The sequence below is a fragment of the Saimiri boliviensis genome, chromosome 13 (genome assembly GCF_048565385.1).
Source record: "Saimiri boliviensis isolate mSaiBol1 chromosome 13, mSaiBol1.pri, whole genome shotgun sequence".
Classification (NCBI taxonomy): domain Eukaryota; kingdom Metazoa; phylum Chordata; class Mammalia; order Primates; family Cebidae; genus Saimiri; species Saimiri boliviensis.
Window position 1 is genome coordinate 29092073 of NC_133461.1, and position 26700 is coordinate 29118772.

At 37.4% G+C, this 26700-nt stretch overlaps 1 protein-coding gene across 4 annotated transcripts in view; it reads left to right on the plus strand.

Moving 5' to 3' along the window:
• The window catches only part of DYM (dymeclin), a 439715-nt gene that overhangs the window by 46148 nt on the left and 366867 nt on the right, over positions 1–26700 (plus strand). For all 4 annotated transcript variants that reach the window (XM_010336841.3, XM_074383488.1, XM_010336842.3 and 1 more), the window contains exon 3: positions 23039–23091. In XM_010336841.3, the coding sequence (XP_010335143.2) occupies positions 23039–23091 (53 nt within the window). The remainder of the gene's footprint in view (positions 1–23038; positions 23092–26700) is intronic.

Genomic DNA, 26700 nt, shown 5'->3' on the forward strand with positions numbered 1-26700 from the left:
TTGATCTGGTCCTCTTGATTTTTGTAACCTTTTCAACCATTTTTAATTGTACAATTTGGTGGCATTAAGTACATTCACAGGGTTGTGCAGCCATCCCTGTGATCCCTCTCCAGAATGTTTTCATCACCTCAGATAGAAATGCTGTACCTGCTGTTATTGTTTAAATAACTTCCCATCCTCTCCCCCCAGTTTCTGATCACCTCTATTTTAATTTCTGTCTCTACAAATTTGACTACTCTGGGTATGTCATATAAGTAGAATCATATAATATTTGTCTTTTTGTGATTAGCTTATTTCATGTAACATAATGTCTTTTCTTTGTTGTTTTGAGACAGAGTCTCGCTCTCTTGCCTAGGCTGGAGTGCAGTGGCGCGATTTCAGCTCACTGTAACCTCTGCCTCCTATGTTCAAGTGATCCTCCCACCTGCGCCTTCCAAGTAGCTGAGATTACAAGTGTTCACCACCGTGCCTGGCTAATTTTTTTATTTTAGTAGAGATGGCGTTTTACCATGTTGGCCAGGCTAGCGTTGAACTCCTGACCTCAAGTGATCTGCCTGCCTCGGCCTCCCAAAGTGCTGGGATTATAGATGTGAGCCACTGTACCTGGCCTAGTATAATGTTTTTAAAGTTCATGCATGATGCAATTTCCTTCCATAAGTCAGACTAATACCCACTGTAGTTATAGACCATATCATATAATGTTTTCTAAACTTCAGTTTGCTGTACTCTTATCCTTTTAAAGGGCTTCCATTTCTCTTTAGCATTGTTAGTTTCCACTTGTCACTTTGACTTTTCTTTCGGAGATTTTCTTGCATCATAAAAAATTTAATTCTACTGAGATTAATGATAAAAGATAATGATAATTTCATTCTGCTAAGAGGCTTCACTAACATAAGCATCATTGTTACTTGACCAGTTATTTCTTGTGCTCACTGTGTATCAGGTGCTGGGCTCATTGTTGTAGGCACCTCCCTTTGCTTAGTTCTATTATTATTTTTCAAATCTATTATTATTTTCATGTGTGAGAGAACTGAGGCCTAGGAAGGCTGTCTAAAGTCACGTAATGCGTAGAGGCTAAGGACCAGATTTAAACCATGTTTATGTATCTTAAGTCTAGAGAGGAATTCTGTTGACCATCATGCCACACTGTCTCCTTGGGAAGCACAGACTAATCTAAAACTTAGTTTCACATAATTACTAAAGAGCTGCAAATTAAATTGTATGGTAGTCTTTGAGAGTAGAGCCACCAGATCGTATGTTCACATTTTCAGGCACTTTTCTTTTCTTTTCTTTTTTTTAAACGAATCAAGCACTTTCAAAGCTGCAGATTGTAATCACAGGTACCTTATGTTTGAATGCCATTATTTACAGTGCTCACACAAGCTGATGGGTAATCTGTTTAGTATTTTAGCCTTGCCTGGAGTGGAGTGTATCTTCTCTCTGTTTAAGCAGAGCTGCCTGAATGATCTTTTGTCAAAGTTTCTTAGTCTGTTTCCTCAATTGACACACAAGAAGAGAGACCTCTGTTGAATTAGGTCATGTTTTTAACTGACATAAACAAGTGATTGTAAAATTATTTTCATCTTTGAGTCTTTGACGTGACCTCTGTTTCTATATTTTTAGTCTCTTTGGCACACTGTATGTTCAATTTTATTAGAACTTTTCAAGTTGAAAAATCTGCTCTGTTGTAGAGGGGGGCCTGGGATCACTAGTAAAACATCTTCTAAATTCTGTTTTTGTTTTTTCATCGTAGGTTTGCTTGGTTGGTGACCAGAATAATGTACTAGGCTGTTTTACTCAGGGAATAAATAATTTGAGACTTTTCTTGGCATCTTATTACATTTTTCAAATTGAGGGACCACAAGAAGTTCAGTTTTTACATATTGAAATCTTTATTTCCCATCCTTTCCTTTATACCTCTCTATGCAAAAATCATTTTAGAATATGCTTAAGTTTTCCCAGGATTAATCAGTCCCCTAAACTAAAAGCTTCAATGGAGGAAATACGTCCTTTAAATCATTAAAGGGACATATAAGTTTTACTCCACATGCACCCTTGATTAATTTTCTCACTGTGTTGGTTGGAATCTTGTTTTTTTTTAAAGTCAATTTTTTTCTCTTTCTTGAGAAAATAAATACAATATAATTTAGTATAGTAGTTGCTGAAATTTTGACATGTTAATAGTTACAGTTCCTTTCATTTTGGCAGTTGAATGACAGCATATAGGATAGTCTGTGAATCACATGAATATAAACACCTTTTTGGTTCTGCATGAATGCATTAAAAATTGCTATAATTTATATGCAGTTTTTATCCTTTGACTTTTTCCTATGAATAGGTCCTCTTAAGACATTAACCTTCCCACAGTTTAACCACTGAATGAGCTGATTCTTGTTAGTTTTGTGAATGATTTCTGTAATTCTCTTTGCTAAGGTAAGGGGGAAAATATCTTCAGAAATGCTTGTATCCTTTCCTGAATGGTTACTTGTTGATTTACTGAGGTCATATCGTAAACTGACTAACATTATATACTTGTCAGAATTTGTATGTTGTTGACTGAAAATGACATCATTAATATAAAATGTCAGTTTTGAAAGAATTTTATGGCAGAACTTTCAGCCAAAGGGACTAAGGATTTTCAGTGTTTATGAAACTTACAGTTTCTTTGATTGTTCAGCAAACCTGTGCTCAGAAGTCTGCTATAAATTCTCCCCCAGCAATTTTTTGCCTATCTGCTTTTCCTAAAAAGATTTGAACTATGAATGTCTCATTTTTCATTAGCCTAAAAGTAAAATAAAGCCAGTCTAAATTACTGAAAATTATGAATTAGGGGCTATTTAATTAAAAAATTTAGCTTCCTGACCACACTATAGTTTATGATTTCATGGAAGTTACAAGAAAGTTGTCTATCATCTTACCACTTTCCTTATTAGATTTAGAATTTTGTTTTCTTCCAGTTCTTTGTAATTCACATAATGTTAACATGATTGTAATTATAATGTAGATACACTTTTTATAACAATTCATGTATGACACAACTTCTTTTAGGTATACATAGAAACTTCAACTAGTTGCTGGAGTGTTTCTAGATTGATATTGTGTGGGTTTGCCTTAAGAGTATCTAATTTAATATTTTTCATATTGAAAGTATTAATCTGGAAGTTAGATATGTTTATTCTTTTTTTTTTATTTTCTTGATATGTTTATTCTTATATTGTGACCTTGGACAAGTTACTTAGGTTCTCTATTTCTGCCACTTGTAAAGTGAATTTACTCCCATTTCCTTGGCCAACTTCTCAGGGTTTTTAAGATAAATCACATAAAATAATAAAGGTGAAAGAACTTTGAATAGTGTATATGGGTCTGTACAAAATACAAGTTTTCAGCAAATTTATTTGCATGTGAACAATAATATGCTAACATCTTTAAACACATTTATTTTGTAGAAGGTTAAATAAATAATACTTTTTCTAAATCCCCTATTCTCTCATCAGAACGATTTCTTTCAAGTATAACACAAAAGTCAGTTTCAACTCAATTTATTTGATTTTAATTTTAATTTTAATTTTTTTGAGAAAGGGTTTTGCTGTGTTGCCCTGGCTGGAGTGTAGGTCATTGCAGCCTCCACCTCCTGGGCTCAAGGAGTAGCTGGGACTACAAGCACTTTACCATGCCCAGCTAATTTTTTTTTTTTCTTTTTTGTAGAGACAGGGTCCCACTATGTTGTTTAAGCTTCAACTCAATTTTAGACAAACAGCCCTGAATCCTGAATTAGTAGATTTCAGATCAGTGAAGTTCTGCTAAATGTATATAATAAGACTTTTCTTTCTTTCTTTCTTTCTTTTTAAGGTTGTGGTGTTATACAACCAATTGGTAAGCATTTTTTCTAAGATTATGTATTATTCAGCTTCTTATTTTATTTTTTTACCTTAATCTCTGAGGACCAACACCCTGGCCTGGCAGTGTTCACTGGGACCTCTTATGATACTTAAAAATCCAGTGGCCGGTTACAGTGGCTTGTGCCTATAATCCCAGTACTTGGGGTGGTCAAGGCAGGAGGATTGTTTGAGGCCGGGAGTTCTAGACCAGACTGGGCAACATAGTGAGGCAAAAAAAAAAAAAAAAAAAAATGCTCCAAAAAAAATTAGCCAGGCATGGTGGCATACATCTGTAGTCCTGGCTACTTGGGAGGCTGAGGTGGGCGGATTGCTTGAGTCCAGGAGTTCTAAGCTGCAGTGAGCTGGGATCATGACACTGTATTCCAGCCTGGGAAATGCATCGAGACCCTATCTCTAAAAAACACACACACAGAATCCAAAGTGTACAGATGAAGAAGAAAGAGACAAATGAGTTGGTAGAAAAGAAGAGCGAGATGACAAAAGAAGGAAGTATTGGATGATAGAAACCACTAAAGAGGCACACATCATTCCTTCAGTTCCTGTGTATGGGCTCCACCCCTAAGTCACAGAACATCAACTAAGTTAGCTTAAGTGTGCTGCTTCTGTTAATCCCAGTTGCGAGTATTTTACTTGCAAACTGTAGCCTGCCTGACCTGCTACATCAATTGGCCAACATATTGTAAATACCTCTTGCATATTTTCATATGTGACAATGATCATGAATAGGTATTTAGTTTATTAGATGATCCATGTTATGTGTTTATTTTGATTGTGGAAACTTGAATTATTGAACTACAGGCTTCATGTGAAAGAGGCTTTTTTTCCCTACTAACAAATATTTTTTCCTTATTCATTTGGCAGGATGGGAAAACTACTTGACAACCAAGAATGGTACTCTGTTGATGAATGCAGGGATATGTGCTTTAACACCAAGCTCTGGTCTTTTTATTCTATCATTCATGAACTAATGGTGGGGTTCCCCTGAGGTTGTGGTGGAGAGCAGATCTAACATTAAGGGCATGGTTGTTTCTCTTCCGCCACCTCCTGAATTATGGCTGATGACATTTGGAAGCATTTTCTGCTTAAGCAGCAATATAGTTGATCATCTGTCTTTATAATGAACAAATATAATCCAGTTTTTTTTTTTTTTTTTTTTTTTTTTTGAGACAGAGTCTCACCTTATCACCTGGACTAGAGTGCAGTGGCACAATCTCGGCTTACTGCAACCTCCACCTCCTGGGTTCAGGTGATTCTCCTGCCTCAGCCTCCTGAGTAGCTGGGACTACAGGCATGAACCACCATGCCTGGCTAATTTTTGTATTTTTAGTAGAGATGGGTTTTGCCATGTTGGCAGGCTGGTCCTAAACTCCCTGACCTCAGGTGATCCACCCGCCTCAGCCTCTCAAAGTGCTGGGATTACAAGTGTGAGCCACCATGCCCAGCCAACATTTTTGAAGTTTTTAGTTTTTCTGTCACAGCTGAATATTTCTGTGTCCTGTTGACTAGACCATTCTTGAAGTTTAGGCCAGAGGTGTTTGTTATGCCAGAGGATTCTCACATGAGTTTAGGTCCATAGAGGTTGTAGACTCTGTGTAATATTTATGTGCCCCATCCGTCTTGTTATTTAATACAACAATTGATTGCCCCCGACAGTTAAATAATTTAGGTAGTGTTGAGTAGGGTTCCTTCTAAATTTACAGTGGCATGGTAATAATTTGCTAGTTAGATATCATATTCTTTATGAGTTCCTCTGTAGGCCACTTTAGAGGGGAAACAATCTGTATTTGTAATAAAGGTTCTTAGGCTTGCTTACTGTCATCACTTACTTATTTGAGTATAAAGATAACTAGATTTGGTGTCAAAAGATCTTGATTTGCAACTTTGCAAATCTAGCAATGTGTGGAAGATTATAAGCCAAAATTATGGACTGTTGGCGGGTAATCTTTCTGGAATGTAATTGGCAACATTCATCAGAACAGGAGTATTTATTGACCTAGCAATGGCACTTCTAGATTTATGTTAAGGACGTAATTGGACAAGTTGAGAAATACATATATAGAGAGAGATACATGTGTAAAGACATCCATAGCAATGTTTATGGTAGAAAATTGCTAACACCTTAAGTGTCTACCAGTAAGATTGGCTACATAAATAAAAATGGTGCATCTGCACACTGGAACAACATATAGCTATTAAAAATAATCCTATTTTTTAGATATAGAAAAGGATCTACAACATATTAAGTGGTTAAAGTCAGTTATAAAACCATATATATAGCATAATCTTGTTCATGCACAATCATATATGTATTTTAAAATGTACATAGTATATTTATTTAAATTTCTAATACAAGTTTGTATAGCTTTTTATGGTTCACAGTTTTGTTTTTTTCAGATGGGGTATTGCTGTGTCGCCCAGGCTGTTCTTGAACTCCTGGACTCAAGCTGCCCTCTCCCTTCAGCCTCCTGAGGAGCTGGCACTACAGGCATGTGCCACTGCACCTGACAGGTTCAGTTTTTAAAACTTACTTGGAAATAATTTAGGTTGATGAGAAGTTGCAAAAATGTACAGGGTGGTTCTTCAGCTCCTATAGTTTCCTCTAACTGTAGCATCTTGTATAATTACAGTACAGTATAAGAAATAGGAAACTGACAATCAGTTTGGTACAATCCCCAGAGCTTATTGAGGTTTTAGCGGTGAGTGATATGGTTTGGATATGTTTGTCCCCTCCTAATATCATATTGAAATGTGGCCTGCAGTATTGGAGGGAGGTAGGGCTTGGTGAGAAGTGTTTCGTCATGGTGGCAGATCCCTCATAATGACTAGTGCCATCCCCCTGGTGATGAGTGAATTCTTGCTCAGTTAGTTCACACAAGATCTAGTTGTTTAAAAGAGTATGGCATCTCTTCCCTCGTTCTCTCTCTTGCTTCTTCTTGCCATGTGATATGCTGGCTCCCCCTTCACCTTCTGCAATGATTTTAAACTTCCTGAGGCCTTACCAGAAGCTGAGCAGATGCTAACACCATGCTTCCTATACAACTTGCAGAACCATGAACGAATTAAACCTCTTTTCTTTATAAATTATTCAGGCTCAGGTATTCTTTTATAGCCATGCAAAATGGACTAACGCAGTTATTCATTTGCATGCTTATGTAAAGTTCTGTACAATTTTATCATGTGAGCAGATTTATGTAACCAACCATGATCAGGATACAGTGTTTATCCTTTGTAGCCACACCCATCCTCTCTTCCCCATCCCCATACCTAATCCCTGGCAGCCACTAATTGGTTTTCCATCTCTGTAGTTTTATTTCAGCAATATTATATACATGAAATTTTATATTATGTAATATTTTGAGACGTGCTCTTTTCACTCAGCATAGTGTCTTTGAGATCCATTAGAAGTTATCATGGGTCTCACTTGTTCATTCCTTTTTCATCGCTACGTTGTATTCTTTGTTGTAGATGTGCCATAGTTTGTTTAGGCAGTCACTCATTGAGGGACATTTGGATCGTTACCCCTTTTTTGGCTGTAATGAATAAAGCTGCTTTGAAATTCATGCACAAGTTTTTGAGTGAACATAAGTTTTCGTTTCTTTGAGATAAATGTTCAAGAGTGCAGTTGCTGTGTTGTATAGTTAGTGCATATTAGCTTTATCGGAAATTGCCAAATGGCTTTCCAGAGTGGTTGTGTCACTTTACTTTTCCGCCAGCAATGTATGAGAGAGCCAGTTTATCTGCCTCCTCACTGGCATTTGATGATGTCACTGTTTTTTATTTTTGCAATTTTGATAGGTGTGTAGTGTTAGCTCCTTGTGATTTTGGGATGGTTCATTTTTACAATAATAAAAAGTAATAGCCACTTCTTTCTTTTTTCTTTTTATTTGAGACAGAGTTTCACTGTGTCATTCAGGCTGGAGAGCAGTGGTGTGATCTTGGCTCTCTGAAACCTCCATCTCCCAGTTTCTAGTAATTATCGTGTCTTAACCTTCCAAGTAGCTGGGATTACAGTCGTGAGCCATTACACCTGGCTAATTTTTGTTGTTTTAGTAGAAATGGGGTTTCAACATGTTGGGGCCAGACAGGTCTTAAACTCCTGACCTCAGGTCATCTGCCTGACTTGGCCTCCCCAAGTGCTGGGATTACAGGCATGAGCCACCATGCATGGCCAAAGTAATAGCCATTTTCTTTTATAAAATAAAAATTATGGACATCTAGCCTGAACAAGCAGACAAGAGAAAGAAATAAAAAGTACCCAAATAAGAAAAGAAGAAGTCAAACCATCTCTCTTTGCTGGCAGTGTACTTCTAGAAAATCCTAAAAACTCCTCCAGAAGCCTCCTAGAGGAGATAAATGACTTCAGTAGGATATGAGATCAGTGTACAAAAATCGGTAGCATTTCTGTACATTGATAATGTTCAAGCTTACAGCCAAATCAAGAATGCAATCCCATTTACAACAGCTTCACAAAAAACAAAATACCTAGGAATACATCTATTCAAGGAGGTGGAAGATGCCTATAAGAAGAACAAGAAAACACTGCTGAAAAAAATCATAGACAAGACAAATGGAAAAAACATTTTATACTCATGGATTGGAAGAATTAACATTGTTAAAATGGCCATACTTTCTGAAGCAGCCTACAGATTCAATACAATTCTTATGAAACTACCATGTCATTTTTCACAGAATTAAAAAAAAGCTATTCAAAAAACCATATGTAACCAAAAAAAGAGCTTGAATAGCTAAAACGATCCTAAGCAAAAACAACAAAGCTGGAGGCATCATATTATTTGACTTCAAACTATACTATTAAAGGCTACAGTAACAAAAACCAGCATGATACTGGCAGAAAAACAGACCAATGGAACAGAAAAGAGAAATAAAGCTGTATACCTACAGCTATCTGATCTTTGTCAAAGTGGACAAAAGTAAGCAATAAGGAAAGGGCTTCCTATTCAATAAATGGTGCTGGGAGAGCTGGCTAGCCATATGCAGAATAATGAAACTGGACCCCTACCTTTCACCATATAAAAGGTTTGACTGAAGATGGATTCAAGATTTAAATGCAAGAACTCGAACTGTAAGAGTCCAACAAGAAAACCTAGGAAACACCATTCTGGACATTGGCCATGGGAAAGAAGTCCTGAAAAGCAGTCGCAACAAAAACAAAAATTAACAAGTGGAATCTATTTAAAGAGCATCTGCACAGCAAAATAAACTGTCAACAGAGTAAACAGACAGCCTACGGAATGGAAGAAAATATTTGCAAACCGCATTCAGCAAACATCTAATATCCAGAATCTATAAGGAATATAAACAGTTTAATAAGCAAAAACCAAATAACCCCATTAGAAAGTGGGGAAAAGACGTGAATGGACAGTTTTCAACAGGAGACATTTAAGAAGCCAACAAGTATATGAAAAAGTGCTCCAAATCATTAATCATTAGGGAAAAGCAAATCAAAACCACAGTGATTTGCCATCTCACACCAGTCACAATGGCTGTTATTAACAAGGCAAAAAACAGATGCTGGTGAGGCTGCAGAGAAAAGGGAATGCTTATACATCACTGATGAGAATGTAAATTAGTTCAACCACCATGGAAAACAGTCTGGAGATTTCTCAAAGAACTTAGAATTACCATTTCACCCAGCAATCCTATTACTGGGTATATATTCAAAAGAAAATAAATAATTGTACCAAAAAGACATACGTACTTGTATATTTATCGTAGCAGTATTTGCAATAGCAAAGACATCAAATCAACCTAGGTGCCCTTCAACATTGGATTACAGGCTGGGTGCAGTGGCTCCTGCCTCTAATCCCAACACTTTGGGAGGCTGAAGTGGGCAGATCATTTGAGGTCAGGAGTTCGAGGCCAGCCTGGCCAACAAGGTGAAACCCCATCTCTACTGAAAATACAAAAATTAGCCAGGTGTGGTTGCTCACACCTGTAATCCCACCTACTCAGGAGGCTGAGGCAGGAGAATTGCTTGAATCTGAGAGGTGGAGGTTGCAGTGAGCTGAGATCACCATTGCACTCCAGCCTGGGCAACAAGAGTGAAACGCCATCTTAAAAACATCATCAACAACAAAACAACAGCAAAACAGAAAAGGCAATAGTGGATTGGATAAAGAAAATGTGATATATGTATATGCCGTGGAATATTATGCAGCCATAAAAAGAATGGAATAATATTTTTTGCAAGCAACATGGATGCAGCTAGAGGCCATTATCCTAAGCAAATTAACATAGGAATAGAAAACCAAATACTGCATGTTCTTACATATAAGTGAAAACTAAACATTGATTACTTATGTATATAAAGATGACAGCAATAGATACTGGGGACTGCTATGGGGGGAAGAAGGAAAGGGACAAGCATTAAAAATCTGTTGGGTACTATGCTCACTACCTGGGTAATGGGATCATTCATATCCCAAATCTCAGCATCATACAATATACCCATGTAACAAACCTGCACATGTACCCCCCGAATCTAAAATAGAAGTTGAAATTTTTAAAAAGTAAAATAAAATAATCTAGACTTATGTCTTTGTTCTGCCACTTAGTATTTTCTTTATCAGTGCCAATATCTCACCTATAATAGAAATACTATCTATTATTCCTTTTTCACAAGATGGCTGTTTCAAATGAAATAATGTATTCAGAACTACCTTGTAAACTATGAAACATCATACAAATATAAGTTGCTTGATACTGAGAATTTTTATGGGTATTAACAAGGATATTGATTTTCTTTGTCATCTGCTAGGTTTGTACTTCTGTAATGAACCACTAATGTAAATAAAATCAAAGTAGATTACCTACAGTTGTTTACTAGAGCTGCTTTGGTATTATTTCAAAGTGTATAATCATTTCAAAATTACTAGATGATGTTTATTCTCTCCTCCTGCCCAATGCAGGGGAAGATAAGGGAAGGCTGATAAGTTACTTTAGTAATTTAAGTGTGTATTAAGGGATAAATAAATAAATACTTGACAGTTTAATACTTGAGGGTTTTGTTGTTGTTGGGGAGTTAGGGAACTCACGTTTATTGAGCTGTGTGCTGGGCGGTTTCCACACATTGCCATATCATCTTCATAGCTGTCCTATGAGTTGGTGGCATCTTTACCTTTATTTTACAGATGAGAACCAAGATTCTCAAATTAAATAACATGGCTAGGTAACCAATAGTTACTGAAGAAGTTGGCACTTAAATATGCTGCTTCAAAAACCGATCTCTCTCTATAATACTGGGGACATACCTGCTTTTCAGTAACAAGCACGTGACTGGAAATGTATGTGAGCAGTGTGCAGGAGTTTGTTAATTGATGGCAGTGGTTAAACTTGAGAGATAGAGTACACTAAGTGTATATATTTTAAACATGATCTGCCTGTAAATACAGTGAGTGCAGAGACATTCCATATTCTTGCTGTTCGAATTTCTTCTTAGTATTTCAATTTGGTCTAGAATTTTAGTGGAATTTAGCAAGAATTTTTAAAGATTATGTACTTGACTGTGTTATGATTTAGAAACAGTGATTCATACAAATCTACTAGCTGGACACTTGGCGGCAGTGGTTAATTATATAGGGATTGTTGTGAGCACATGGTTAGACGTTATCGTATACACTAGTGGAGACGTTATGATTATTTCTGTCATTCTCATCTTTTTTCCCACCCCCCCCCTCCAAAATCTCAAGATGTTTGTAGCTAGGGCCAGATATTTAACCGTTATATACCCAGGTCATCTTGCTGTTGCTCTAAGAGTTTGGTTAGTGTTTGTTTTTTATTTTGTGCTTAGTGACTCCCCATTAGATGTAGGATGGAATCCAAATTCCTTAGCATGACCTAAGGATACTTCATTCTATTTTTTTTGTTTTTGTTTTTTTCTTCTTTAGGGATACTTCATTCTTTTGCTCTGACTTACCTTACCAGTCTTCTCTGCAACCTACATTTCCCAGTAACTTTGTCATGATATATGTTGGTAGGCTTAGTAGAGATGGCATAGATTACATTGATTGAGACATAACTTAGAAATAACTTGGTTGTATTATTGGTGTTCATTGTTGGAATTTTGTAGCATAAGTTCCTGTGGAAGCATGTAGAAGGTATGAGGTTGAGGTTGATGACAGCTCTTTCCCTAGGGAGATTCTCTTCATGAAATCAAAGGAAGAAAGCAAATAGAATACAGTCCAGAAGTGGCAATGGTAATGTTTAAGAGCTTTCCCTATAGTTGTGAACATTTTTTTTTTTTTTTTTAAGATGGAGTTTTGCTCTTGTCACCCAGGCTGGAGTACAATGTCCTGATCTTGGCTCACTGCAACCTCCACCCCCTGGGTTCAAGTGATTCTCCTGCCTCAGCCTCCCAAGTAGCTGGGATTATAGGCACAGACCACCACACCCAGCTAATTTTTGTATTTTTAGTAGAGACAGAGTTTTGCCATGTTGGCCTGGCTGGTCTCGAACTCCTGACCTCAGGTGATCTACCTGCCTTGGCCTCCCTAAGGATTGGGATTACAGACGTGAGCCACTGCACGCAGCCTAGTTGTAAAAATTTTCATAACTGCTTCCTTACTAAATTATCTTCCAAGTAGCCCAATGAAGGTTCTTAACCTTCTCTGTCTCTCTTTCTCTCTCCCTCTCTCTGTCTCTGTCTCTGTTTCTCTCTCTCTCTCTCTCTCTCTCTCTCTCTCTCTCTCTCTCTCTCTCTGTGTGTGTGTGTGTGTGTGTGTGTGTGTGTAGAGGGAAAGAGAGAGAGAATGATTCTTGGGCATAGTTCTCCAGTCCCTTAGTCATTGTTCATTGTGATATCATCAGCAAAACTGACAAAGAAACGATAAATATTTGAGAATCATCTCAATGATGTCCCAGTTACCCTGATTGGATCATTACACCCTGTATACACGTATCAAAATACCACATGTATCCCACAAATATTTACACTTATTATGTATCACTGAAAAAAACAAAACGGGATTCCAGTTTTGTGACTCCCATCTGTTTACGTTGTTGCCAGAGTGATAGTGTGGCCATCCTCTGAGAAGAAGGCTTCTAGTAAGAGGATTGCTTTAGGGAGAGTCGCACCTGGTCATTGGATCAGTATGATTGTTGAGAGTTTAGTTTGTTTAGCCACTTGGACTAAGAGATTACTAGTTTTAAGTATTTATCCCTAATTTCCCACTATTGACAGTTTTCAAATTGACCTGGAGGTATGAAATTTAAGTGTACCTTAAGCTTGAAGTGTACTATGTAATATTAATTTATTTAGTCTGAATTAGTATGAATATTTGACACTGCCTTTTTGCCCCCTTTTACATGTTTTTACTGTCCAAATCTGCCTTCAGAAACAACATTTGGTTTCTAATTGTAATATTCTTGGAAACATTGGCATATTTTTACAGTACTATTTTACTTTTATTTACTGCAAATGATGATTTGTTAGTTGCCTGCTGCCAGAACATCTGAGCTCATTTGTTTAACTAAAATAGTACTGTGCATAGATGCTTGTAACAGGCAGCAACAGTTACCAACCACCCAACTTCCTTACCACCTCTTTATAGCTCTAAATCAAGCAAATGGGAAAGCAGATTATTCTTAAAATGTTCCAAGAAGTTTAGAAAATTGAAGGATGGAAAGATGAGAGGAAAGGAATTCTATTATAACAAATCGGTGTGTTGCTTTTGGCAGGGGTGTGCCTGGCTGATTTCCTTTGTAGAAATAAGTAACACTTCAGAGTGCAGAAATTGCAGGCATCCTGCAACAAACAGAGCTCCCTGACTCCTTCAGTTAATAAATAATTACCAAGTTTTTTTTTTCTTTCTGGCTGAGCCACTGCATCAGGCATGTGGGGGCTGTATGAGTGAATGAGATTGTCCTGTTCTCTTGAAGCTTACAGTGTGGGCTCTGAAGATGCTTCAGCCCTAAAGTGGTGATTGTTGAATGAGGCAGTGGCAGTGATGTTGTTTCAGATTGTGGCCATATGTTGGGGGATTCAGGCCTGAGGGACATAGTCACAAAGTGGCAGGTGCTGGCTGGCTCACCATAGCGGGGAGCTTTCCAGATAATAATTCTGACAAATCAGACTGCTTCAAAAGAATATGCTCTTTTACATTTGGAAAGAAATAAATGTCTTTTAGTCCAGATGTGGTGGCTCACGCCTGTAATTCCAGCACTTTGGGAGGCCGAGGTAGGTGGATCACCTGAGGTCAGGAGTTCAAGACAAGCCTGGCCAACATGGTGAAACCTCATCTCTACTAAAAATGAAAAAAAAAATTAGCCAGGTGTGGTAGCAAGCGCCTGTAATCCCAGATATTCGGAAGGCTAAGGTGGGAGGATTGCTTGAGCCTGCGAGGCAGAGGTTGTAGTGAGCCAAGATCACCCACTGCATTCTAGCCTGGGTGACAAAAGAAGACTTCGGCTCAAAGTAAATAAATAAATAAATAAATAAATAAATGTCTTTAAAAAATATGTTAGCAGATCATTTGCCCACTTTTGAATGGGCTTGTTTGTTTTTTTCTTGTAAATCTGTTTTAGTTCTTTGTAAATTCTGGATATCAGCCCTTTGTTGGATGGGTAGACTGCAAAAATTATTTCCCATTCTGTTGGTTACTGATTCACTCTAATGACTGTTTCTTTTGCCCTACAGAAGCTGTGGAGTTTGATTAGGTCCCATTTGTCTATTTTGGCTTTTGTTGCCAATGCTTTTGGTGTTTGGGTCATGAAGTCCTTGCCTACACCTATGTCCTGAATGGTTTTGCCTAGGTTTTCTTCTAGGGTTTTTATGGTGTTAGGTCTTATGTTTAAGTCTTTAATCCATCTGGAGTTAATTTTAGTGTAAGGTGTCAGGAAGGAATCCAGCTTCTGCTTTCTGCACAGGGCTAGCCAGTTTTCCCAACACCATTTATTAAACAGGGAATCCTTTCCCCATTGCTTGTTTTTGTCAGGTTTGTCAAAGCTCAGATGGTTGTAGATAGGTTGTTTTGCCTCTGAGGCCTCTGTTCTGTTCCATTGGTCTATATCTCTGTTTTGGTACCAGCAGCTATCAAAAACGATGAGTTCGTGTCCTTTGTAGGGACACGGATGAACCTGGAAACCATCATTCTCAGCAAACTGACACAAGAGCAGCAAATTAAACACCACATGTGCTCACTCATAGGTGGGTGTTGAACAATGAGAATACATGGGCACAGGGAGGGGAGCACTACACACTGGGGTCTGTTGGGGGGAAATAGGGGAGGGACAGTGGAGGGTGGGGAGCTGGGGAGAGATAGCATAGGGAGAAATGCCAGATATAGGTGAAGGGGAGGAAGGCAGCAAATCACACCGCCATCTGTGTACCTATGCAACTATCTTGCATGTTCTTCATGTGTATCCCAGAACCTAAAATGCAATAAAAAAAATATGTTAGCAGAAATTTAAACTTGAGAGGCAGACATTGTCTTGAGGGCTGGAGACTGGGAAGTATTTCCTAAGGAGCCAGGGAAAATGATTCTGTCTTCTGGTAGTGAAGGTCTGAGTGGTGCCTGACAGTGCCTAACTGCTTGCTTTGTACCAGGCTGGGAATGCTGTAAAGAACAAGAAGCCCACAATCTATTGAGGGCCATAGACAAGCAATTGGGCAATCTTACTGCCACATGCTCAGTTTTATGATTGAGTGCTTTTGGGGTGGAGAATGGACTTCTCACGTCATCTTAGGTGAGACCTGATAAAAGAAGGCTTCCTGGAAGAAGTGATGTCCAAACCAACCTCACTAATATATGTTGAAATTAATCCCTTTTTCAGGCTAATACTGTGTTAAAAATAAACCAGAGCCCTGTTTTGGTTTTGGTTTTTACCCAAAACAAGAGTGAAGAGATTGAACTTCATACTCTAGCCATCCAGAATACTTTTCCAGCTTTGTACTTTGCCATTCCCCTCTGTTGATTAACCACCACTTCCCAGGGCATGCCAGGCTGTCTGTGACTGCCATGCCTCTGCATATGCTATCCTTTCGTTCTGACTGACTGAATTCTCTTGGCCCTTCAGGAAGAATAGTTACTTCCTCCAGGATGGCCTCTTTGATTCCTCCTATGGTACATTGAGTACACATCCTGTGAGCTCACACACAGGGCTGGTTTGAGGATTCATACTTCTCTGTCTGCCTCTTCATTCCTCCATGTAGCCTGGAGGCAGAGGCAGCATCCTTCACAGAGCCTAGCATGACCTAGGCACCCAAGCAATCTTTGCTGAATTAGCAAATTTAGCAACTTCGAAGATTACAGCCATGTGTGTGTAATGGAAAGTCTTGGTTCCAGTCAGTTTTAAAAGAGAGTACCATTGACTGAAGAAAGTGGAAGCACCAGTGAAATAGATTTTATGCATGTGGTCTAGTTATTAATTTCATAAAGCTTTTTACAGTCCTTTGCATTTTATACCTCTTTTACTTTTTGTCTGAATATCCAATAAACTGAGTAATTCATAGTTCCCACTTCTTGCCAACTACTAATGTGCATCATTAAATCTGATCACAGTGATTTATTAATTAGAAGTCTAATGGTTGTTAACAAAAATCAATTTTACTTAGTATGTGCCAGAGAAAGGGGAAGGTGTGATGAAGAGACTGGAGTGTCTCATAGAATCCAAGGTCAGGAAAACATCTATACTTCTGGAAGAACTGGTCCCAAGAATTGGAAAGCCATCAGTAATCCTGAGAGTCCTTTCTGTTTATGTCTCTTGCTTTCTGCAAAGCTCTTTTACTCATCTTTCTTACTAACTGGTTTTCTCTGCTACTCTATGGGTAGAGGATGGCCTCCCACAGCCCTCAGCTATGTAGCCAAGTTCCAGCCAAATGGAAAGCCTGTCTTTCCATCTCAATTCTGAATTCTCTAAGACTTGGACTAGCCTTGGGTTAAATGTCTGTCCCTGAACCAGTCAGCTGTGGCCAGAAGTAGAGACATGCTGCACATACCTGTCTGCCTCTGCTCACCTCTGAAAAGTAGGTGGGAAGATAGAAAAGAGCAGGCGGCCCCAAACTTTTTACACAGGGGGCCAGTTCACTGTCCCTCAGACCGTTGGAGGGCCGCCACATACTGTGCTCCTCTCACTGACCACCAATGAAAGAGGTGCCCCTTCCTGAAGTGCGGCGGGGGGCCAGATAAATGGCCTCAGGGGGCCGCATGAGGCCTGTGGGCCATAGTTTGGGGACACCTGGAAAAGAGTGGGGAGGCAGCAGACAGACAGCAGACAGAACCTGTAAGGCTGGCAGACACTTAAAAAATATCTAACATGGTGAGTCTCCATAAATTACTATCCATAAACTATATCATAGGATCACTTCTAGCTTATCTTGTCAAAAAACAAGTCAATCTCAGATGAAACTTAAAGATGTAACGTTAAAAAGACAGTATAAAATATGCATATAATTTGAGACTCTTAAGGTAATGGCGTATTCACTAAAGTAGTTAGTAGGTCTTAGCTTTGTGTGTATGTATGATATTTCTTATGCATGACACTGCCTTTAATTGTTGGGAGGTTCTAGCAGCTCTGTCCAACAGAAATAAAAGGTAAGCCACACATGTAATTTAAACTTTTGTAGTAGCCACATTGAAAAAGTAAAATGAAAACGGTGAATTTAATTTTAATGTATTTTATTTAATCCCAATTTCCCAGGTATTATAATTTAATGAATATAAAATTAATAATGAAATGTTTTATTTTCTTTGAAAAATCTTTGAAATCTGGTATGTATTTTATACCTCAGCACATCTCAGTTTGGACCATTTCAGGTGGTCAGCAACTACATGTGGCTAGAGCTAAGAATAATCTGTTTTCTTCCACAGTTTTTCTAAAAATTCCTTGTCAAAAACCATGATGCTATGAGCCACTCTTTTTAAAAGTGCACTTCACCAGTAACAGAAAAGAACTCTGGAGGGCTTTTAAAGCTGCCACAAAAGCCTTGCCCATTTGGAGAATTTGCTGAACCATGTGTACTGGCAGAAAGAAAACATAATTTTCAACCAAGTCACCAGGCTCCAAAGCTGGTTCTTGTTTTTCTCAGACTTCTGATTCCTGGAATTTTACTTTAAACTCCTTGGATGCCTCAGTTTGCTTATCTATCAAAATAAGGTTTATAATGGCCTTGCTCCTTAGAGATTTTCATGGGATTTAATTGCACCAGTGTATTTGAAAGTGTTTTGAAAGATATTTAAAGGGTTAAACAAATGTGAGGCATTATTTTAATTTATTAACTATGGGGAAACTGCTACATTTTGGGATAAATAATAGCTATCATTTAAAAACAGTTTTATTTTGTTAATTGATGCATAATTACATATATTTATGGGGTACTATATGATGTTTTGATACATGTATACATCGTGTACTGATTAAATCAGGGCAATTAGCATATCCATCACCTCAAACACTTTTTATTTCTTTGCAGTGAGAATGTTCAAAATTATTTTAGCCATTTTGAAATGTAATTATTGTTAACCGTAGTCACCTTACTGTATAATAGAACACCAGAACTTATCCCTCTTATCTAATGTAACTGTACCTGTTGACCTCTCTCCCTCTCCCTGCCTGACCTACTGAGCCTCTGGTACCACTGTTATACTCTTTACCTCTATGGGATCAACTTTTTAAGTTTTTACAGATCAGTGAGATCATGTGGTTTTTGCCTTTTGTGCTTGACTTATTTCACTTAATGTCTTGTGGGTTTATCCAGGTGCTGCAAATGACAGGATTTCATTTATTTTTATGGCTGAATAGTATTCCATTGTGTATATGTACCTCATTAAAAAAAATCCATCCATCTGTCGATGGATACTAAGATTGATTCCATATCTTGGCAATTGCGAATAGTGCTGCAGTAAACATGGCCGTGCAGATATCTCTTTGACATACCAATTTCATTTCCTTAGGATATAGAGGTTGAGTATCCCTAATCCAAAAACCTGAAATCCAAAATGCTCCAAAATCCAAAACTTTTTGAGCACTGACCTGATGCTTAGAGGATAATGCTCATTGTACTATTTTGTATTTTGGATTTTTGGATTACGGGATGCTCAACTATAATGCAAATATTCCAAAATCAGGAAAAAAAAAGTCTGAAATCAGAAATGCTCCTGATCTCAAGCATTTTGGGTGAGGGATACTCAATGTTTATATCCAGTAGTGGGATTATTGGATTTTATGGTAGTTCTATTTTTAGTTTGTTGGAAAACTTCCCTACTGTTGTCCTTAGTGGCTGTACTAATTTACTTTTCTACTGTCTTGGTCTGTTTTGTGTGGCTATAAAGGAATACCAGAGGCTGGGTAATTTATTAAGAAAATAGGTTTATTTGGCTCACATTTTTGCTGGCTGGCACCAGCATCTGCATCTGATGAGGGCCTCAGGCTGCTTCCACTCATTGCAGAGGTGAAAGGGAGCTGGTGTGTACAGATAAGATACGATGAGAAAATGGGCAATGGGGCAGGGAGATGCCAGGCTCCTTTTTACAATCAGTACTAATGGGTATAGAGTGAGAAATTACTCCTGAGGGAGGGCATCAGTCTGTTCGTAAGGGGTCTGCCCCCATGACCCTAACACCTCCCATTAGGCCCCACCTCTGACATTGGGGATCAGATTTCAATGTGAGGTTTGTGGGGATCAAACATCCAAATTATAGCACCTACCAGCATTGTATAAGAGTTTCCCTTTTTCTGCATCCTTGCCAATGTTTGTAATTTTTTGTCTTTTTAATAATAGCCATTCTGATGGGTGATGTGATATCTCATTGTGGTTTTGATTTGCTTTTTTCTGGTGATTAGTGGTGATGAGCATATTTTTCATATACCTGTTGCCATTTATATGTTGTCTTTTGAGAAGTGTCTATTTAGGTCTTTTGTTCATTTTTAAATGACGTATTTTTTTTTTTTTTTTCTGTTGAGTTGTTTGAGTGTATCCTGGATGAGTCCCTTGTCAGATGCATAGTTTGTAAATATTTTCCTACTATTCTGTGGATTGTCTCTTCACTTTGTTGTTTCCTTTGTTGTACTTAAGCTTTTTCGTTTAATATAATCCTATTTGTCTACGTTTGCTTTTGTTCTCTGTGCTTTTGAGCTCTTAGCCAACAAGTCCTTGCCAGACCAATGTCTTGAAGCATATCACCTAAGTTTTCTTGAAGTAGTTTCATAGTTTCAGGTCTTACATTTAAGTCTGTATTTTGAGTTGATTTTTCTAAGTGGATAGAGAAAAGGGTCTAGTTTCATTTTTCTCCATGTGAATATTCAGTTTTCCAAGTACCATTTATCGAAGGGACTGTTCTTTCTCCACTGTGTATTCTTGATGCTTTTGTCAAAAATCATGTGTGGATTTATTTCTGGGCTCTTGATTCTGTTGAACTATCTGAAAAAGAAAGAAAGAAGGTAATACATTTACAGTAGCTATTAAAAAAACAACTAGCAGTAAATTTAACTGAGGAGGTAAAGATCTCTGCAATGAAAATTGTAAGATATTGATGAAAAAAATGGAGACATAAATAAATGCGAAGAATATCGTTGCTATGTAACCGGAGAATAAATATTGTTAAAATGTCTATGCTATCTAAGGTCATCTACAGAGTCAATGCAATCCCTATCAAAATACCAGTGACATTTTTCACAGAAATAGAAAAAAAAAATTCTAAAATTTCTGTGGAAACACAGAAGACCCAGAGTAGCCAAAGCATACTTGACCAAAAAAAAAGCAATTCTGGAGGCATTACATTACCTGATTTCAAAATATACTATATACTACAAAGCATTAGTAACCAAAACAGCATGGTACTGGCATAAAAACAAACACAGACAAATGGCACAGAATCTATCATTTATTGAGGAGTACTTTGTGCCAGAAACTGTTCTAAGTACTTTATCAATATTATATAATTTAATCATAATAGTCTTATGAAGGGTAGTGTTACTATCTCTGTTTTGTGTATGAGGAAATTAAGACATAAAGAATTAATGAACCATCCCAAGGTCAGCTATCTGGTAAGTAGTTGAACTGGAGTTGGAATGCACTTTAAAAAATTGTGGTGAAATATACACAACATGAAATAATCGTTGTAACCATTTTTAACTGTATAGCTCTGATGTTAAGTATATTCACATTGTTGTGCAGCCATTGACACCATCCATCTCTAAAGCTTTTTCATCTTGGCAAACCAAAACTCTGTACTAACTAAACACTAATTCCCTATTCTCCCATCCCCAGCCCCTGGCAACCACCTTTCTGCTTTCTCTCTATGGGTTTAACTCCTCTAGGAGCCTCATATAAGAGGAATCATGCAATATTTATCTTTTTGTTGCTGGCTTATTTCACTTAGCATAATGTCTTCAAGGTTCATTAATGTTGTAGCATATATTGAAATTCCTTATTTCTTAAGGCTGAATAATATTCCGTTGTGTATATGTACATTTCATTTATCCATCTGTCTGTTGGTAGACACGTGGGTTACTTCTACCTCTTGGCTATTGTTAATGGTGTTGCTATGAACGTGAGTGTACAACTATCTCTTAAAGACCCTGCTTTCACTTCTTTTTGGTGTCTACCCAGAAGTAGAACTGCTGGGTCATGTGGTAATTTTATGTTTAATTTTTTGAGGAACTACCATATTTTTGCCATAGTGGCTGCATCATTTTACATATCATCAGGGCACAAGAGTCCTAATTTCTCTACATCCTTGCTAACACTTTTTACTTTTTTTTTTTTCTCTTTTTTCTTTCTTCTTCTTCTTCTTCTTCTTCTTCTTCTTCTTTTTTTTTTTTTGAGATGGAGTCTGGCTCTGTCACCCAGATGGAAGTGCAGTGGCATGATCTTGGCTCACTGCAACCTCCATCTTCCAGGTTCAAGTGATTGTCTTGCTGCAGCTTCCTGAGTAACTGGGATTACAGGTGTGTACCACCATTCCTGGCTAATTTTTGTATTTTTAGTAGAGATGTGGTTTCACCATGTTGGCCAGGCTGGTCTTGAATTCCTGACCTCAAGTGATCTCTCAGCCTCGCAAAGTGCTGGGATTACAGGTATGAGCCCACCGTGCCTAGCCTCTTCTTTTTATTTCTTTATTTAATAAAAGCCATCCAAGAGGGTGTGAAGTAGTATTCACTCTGGTTTTGTGTTTCCCTAATGTCTAGTGATGTTGAGTATGTTTTCATGTACTTATTGGCCATTTCTATATCCTCTTTGGAAAATGGCTCTTTAAGTCATTTGTCCATTTTTAAATAGGGTTATTTGTTTTTTGTTGTTGTTGAGTTGTAGGAGTTTTAAAAGTATATTCTGGATATTGGTCTCAGCAGATTTACAAATACTGTTTTCCATTCTGTGAGTTGATTTTTCATCTGTAGATAGTGTACTTTGATGCACAGGAGTTTTTAATTTTGATAAAGTCCAGCATGTCTGTTTTTTTCTTTTGATACCTGTGTTTTTTGGTGTCATATCCAAGAAATTGTTGTCAAATCCAATCCCAAGAAACGTATTTTCTTCTAAGCTTTATTTCTGTCTCTGTTTGTCCCTCTTTTCTCAGTGTTAGTTTGAGTCTGTGTTTGTATCTGTTTCTGTATGTCTGTATCTGTCTTTGTCTTTTTCTATATATTTACAAACCATTGAAACGTACATGTATTATCTCTTTTCTTGCCTTATTTCTTCGTTTTCCTTTTTTTTTTTTTTTTTTTTTTTTTTTTTTGGTAGAACTCTTCAAAAGTATTGCAGAAATCATGACACTGCATGTATTTCCTAAAGATAATTGCATCTTTCTAAACTATAATTAGTACTGCTTTTAGAATCGGGCACACAGGGCCCCTGCCTTGTGCTCTCTACTTCGGAGTGCATTTATTGAATTTTTCTAAGTCTCCCTCCTGCCTCAATGCCTGAAAGGCAGGATGCCTCAAACTCTTCTCTTTAGGAATCTCTTACTTAGAATTATAGTAAATTTCCTAATTAAATTGAAAATTGAAGCCTAACCTTTTTTTTTTTTTTTTTTTTTTTTTTTTTGCTGGTCTTATTTATTACTGTGTATCATATTTTTCTTCTAAATTATTTTTTATTATTTTTATGTATTTCTTCAACCCGATTAGTGTGTATGTATTTAGTATTGTGTTCATTAATTACCTTTATTCTTCTGTCTCTCCAGTACTGAATTGAAACTCTTGGAGGAAGCAACCATTTCAGTCTGCAGGTCACTAGGTAAGTGGGAAAAACGTGTTTGTGTATGTGAGTAGGGGCATTGTTTTCAAATTTTGTTTTAGATTTTGATAGTATAATGTGAATTGAATTAATGAAGTAATTCTTCTTCTTTGATAGCAATAGTAATATTTTTTTCTATTTGTGGCATTCACAGATGCTGCTAGAAGGTACCCTTCAGTCAATAGGAATATAACACATGCTTGGCTATATCTGCAGTAGTGGTAATGGACTCTGCTAAGCCATAGACACTCAGCTTGCTCTTTTTGTGAATTTTGAAATACTGAAAAAAAAAAAAATATTAAGTTAGTTTTGTAGTTGCCTGGACAATTCATGTAGCTAATACAGGACCATTCGTGTTCTGATTTACCAATTGCTATTATTGTTATTACTAATAAGTAATAATTATCACCAGAATAATTGTTACTTATTAAAATATATTAGGAATATATATTAGGAAGCTTCTATAACAACTTAGTATTATGGTAAAGAGCATGGAATCCAGAATCATTTTATGATTTTAATTTTAGTTGTGCTACTTATTAGCTGAACCTTAATTTCCTCATGTAAATTGATGACAAGAACAACTATTTACAGGGTTCTTAAACTAGGTAATATGAAATATTCAGTACAATGTGTGGCATGTAGTCATTTCAAATCATTTGTGTCAACAACTATTACCTTTTTCAGGCCTTGTTTCTCAAATGTTTAACTTTCAAGTCAGTAGCAATTGGAAGGAAATTGTATATATTTTTTAAATACAGGCAGTTATACTTAGATTGTGTTGGTGCTTTGAAAATGAAAGATAATGTATCTATAAAATACCTAGTGTACGGGAGTGTAAAGTGAGAACAATATTCTGTTTTAAAATCAAGCTGGATGTGGTGGCTCACGCCTGGAATCCCACCACTTTGGGAGGCTGAGGCGGGTGGATCACAAGGTCAGGAGTTCAAGACCAGCCTGGCCAAGATGGTGAAACCCCGTCTCTACTAAAAATACAAAAATTAGCCGGGCACGGTGGTAGGTGCCTGTAATCCCAGATGCTCTGGAGGCTGAGGCAGAGAAATTGCTTGAACTCAGGAGGCAGAGGTTGCAGTGAGCCAAGATCGCACCACTGCACTCCAGCCTGGGCAATAGAGCAAGACTCGTCTCAAAAATAAATAAATAAATAAAATCGAGCTATATAGATAATTACCATATATGCTATTTTGCTAAAAACAGTTTTTGATTTTTTTTTTTTTTTTAAAAGAGATAGAGTCTTGCTTTGTTGCCCAGGCTAGAGTGCACTGGAGCCATCATGGCTCACTGCAGCCTTGATCTCCTGGGCTTTAGTGATCCTTCCACCTCAGCCTCCTGAGAAGCTGGGGCTACAGGTGTATGGCACCACACCTGCCTGGTGATTTTATGTTCTTTTTTTGTAGAGATGGGGGTCTCCTATGTTGCCGAGGCTAGTCTCAGTCTACTGGCCTCATGCCATCCTCCTCCTGCCTTGGACTCCCAAACTATTGGGATATTACAGGCATGAGCCACTGTGCCCGGGCCCAGATATTTTTGTTTTTAAAAACAAACTATGTTGATAATAATGAAAGTGTTATTGTAGTAGTTGCCTTGCCTTGCAACCATAGCTTAGGAAATTTTTTGCTAATTAGAGCTGGCTTTCAAAAGCCACGTGGCAGTTCAGTGCTGAAAATTAAGGAGTTTTATGTAACAATGTTATTAGTGTAGTTACTGTGATAATGGCTTTTAAAGTGACTTTGGGTTTTTATAGAAATTAAAAAATTAAAAGATAAAAATAGAAAAATATAACAAAATAAAGAAAACAATGAAAAAACAAAATTACATTAAGAAAACTGAAATTAGCTGGGAGTGGTGGCTCATGCTTATAATCCTGGTAACTTAGGAGGCTGAAGCAGGAGGGTTGGTTGAGGTCAGAGTTCAAGACCAGCTTGGGCAACATAATAAGACCCATTTCTACACACAAAAAATGAAAAACTTAGCCAGGCATGATGTTACCTTCTGTAGTCTCAGCTGCTAGGGATACTGAGGCAGGAGGATTGATTGAGCCCAGGAATTTGAGGCTGCAGGGATCCATGATGGCGCCACTACACTCCAGTCTGGACAACAGAGCAAGACTCCAAATCTAGGGACGGAAAAAAGCAAGTAATGTTTACTCATTATGTATAATGTGAAAAGCATACTAAAATGTAAGCATGGTAGTAATTGCTCATAATTTGGAAACCCTGACATAGCCATTGTTAATATTTTTGTATTTTTTCTTCCACTACTCATTCAATGGATATAAATTTATATATATCATCCAACACACACATACACATGCACACACACTTATTTTAATCTGTGTTTTTCACTTGATTTTGTATCAGGAATGTGTTACGTGTTTAAAAATACTTTCAGGAACAGCAAAAAGAGATACACATTTATTGTCCAAAATTCCTGTAATATGATGGTATGGCTAAAGTAAAAATCATCTCATATTAAACAGTACATATGTAATCACTGCTAATCTTTTGTGAGAATTTTATGTAAATGGTATTATTTATATGTTGTTTCCACTCAGCCACATGTCAGGAGCCTCTTTTCACATCAATAAGTATAAGTGCTTGTCAACTTTAAGGGCTGAGTATGCTTAGTTTCCTCTTTGAAAAAATAATACTTTTTTTAAAGTGCTAGTTTGCTGGCAACAATTTTCTCTCTCTTTCCTTTTTTTTTTTTGTCTGAAAATGTTCTATTTTTTTCTTCACTTTTGAAGTGTATGCTTGCTGGATATAGAATTTTAAGTAGACGTTAATTTCTTTTCCATACTTTAAAGGTGTCCTTTTGCTGTTTTCTAGCTTTTCTTATTTTTGTTGTGAAGAAAGCTGTCAACCTTATTGTTGCTTCTTTGAAAATAATGGAATCTTAAACTTCTGGCTGCTTTTAAGTTTTCCTTTTTATCTTTTGATTTTCAGTAGCTTTAGAATGATGTGCTCAGGAGAGGTTTTCTTTGTTTCTTTGTTTCCTGAGGTTTGTAGATTTTTTTTTGTTTTTTTGTTTTTGTTTTTTTTTTGAGATGAAATCTTGCTCTGTTGCCAGGCTAGAGTGCAGTGGTACGATCTCAGCTCACTGCAGCCTCTGTCTCCTGGGTTCAAGCGATTCCCCCTGCCCCAGGCTCCTGAGTAGCTGGGACTACAGGCGCATGCCACCATGCCTGGCTAATTTTTTGTATTTTGGTAGAGACAGAGTTTCACCATCTTGGCCAGGATGGTCTTAATCTCCTGCCCTCATGATCTGCCTGCCTCAGCCTCCCAAAGTGCTGGGATTACAGGCATGAACCACCGCGCCTACCCTGTAAAGGTCCTTAAATCTGTGGATTGGTGTCTTTTGTAAGTATTGGAAAATTTTTAGCCGTTATCTGTTTATATATATAATTTTTGTTCTATTCTGTCTCTCCTCTCCTTCTGGGATTCTTGTTTGTTACACCTTCTGTTTAATGTTTTTGTTTCCATTGTGTCCCATATACTGGTAAGGCTTTTTTTTTCTTTTGTAGTTTTCATTCTTTTTCTCTCTTACCTTCAATGAGATATTTTCTGTTAATTCATCTTTAGTTTCTAA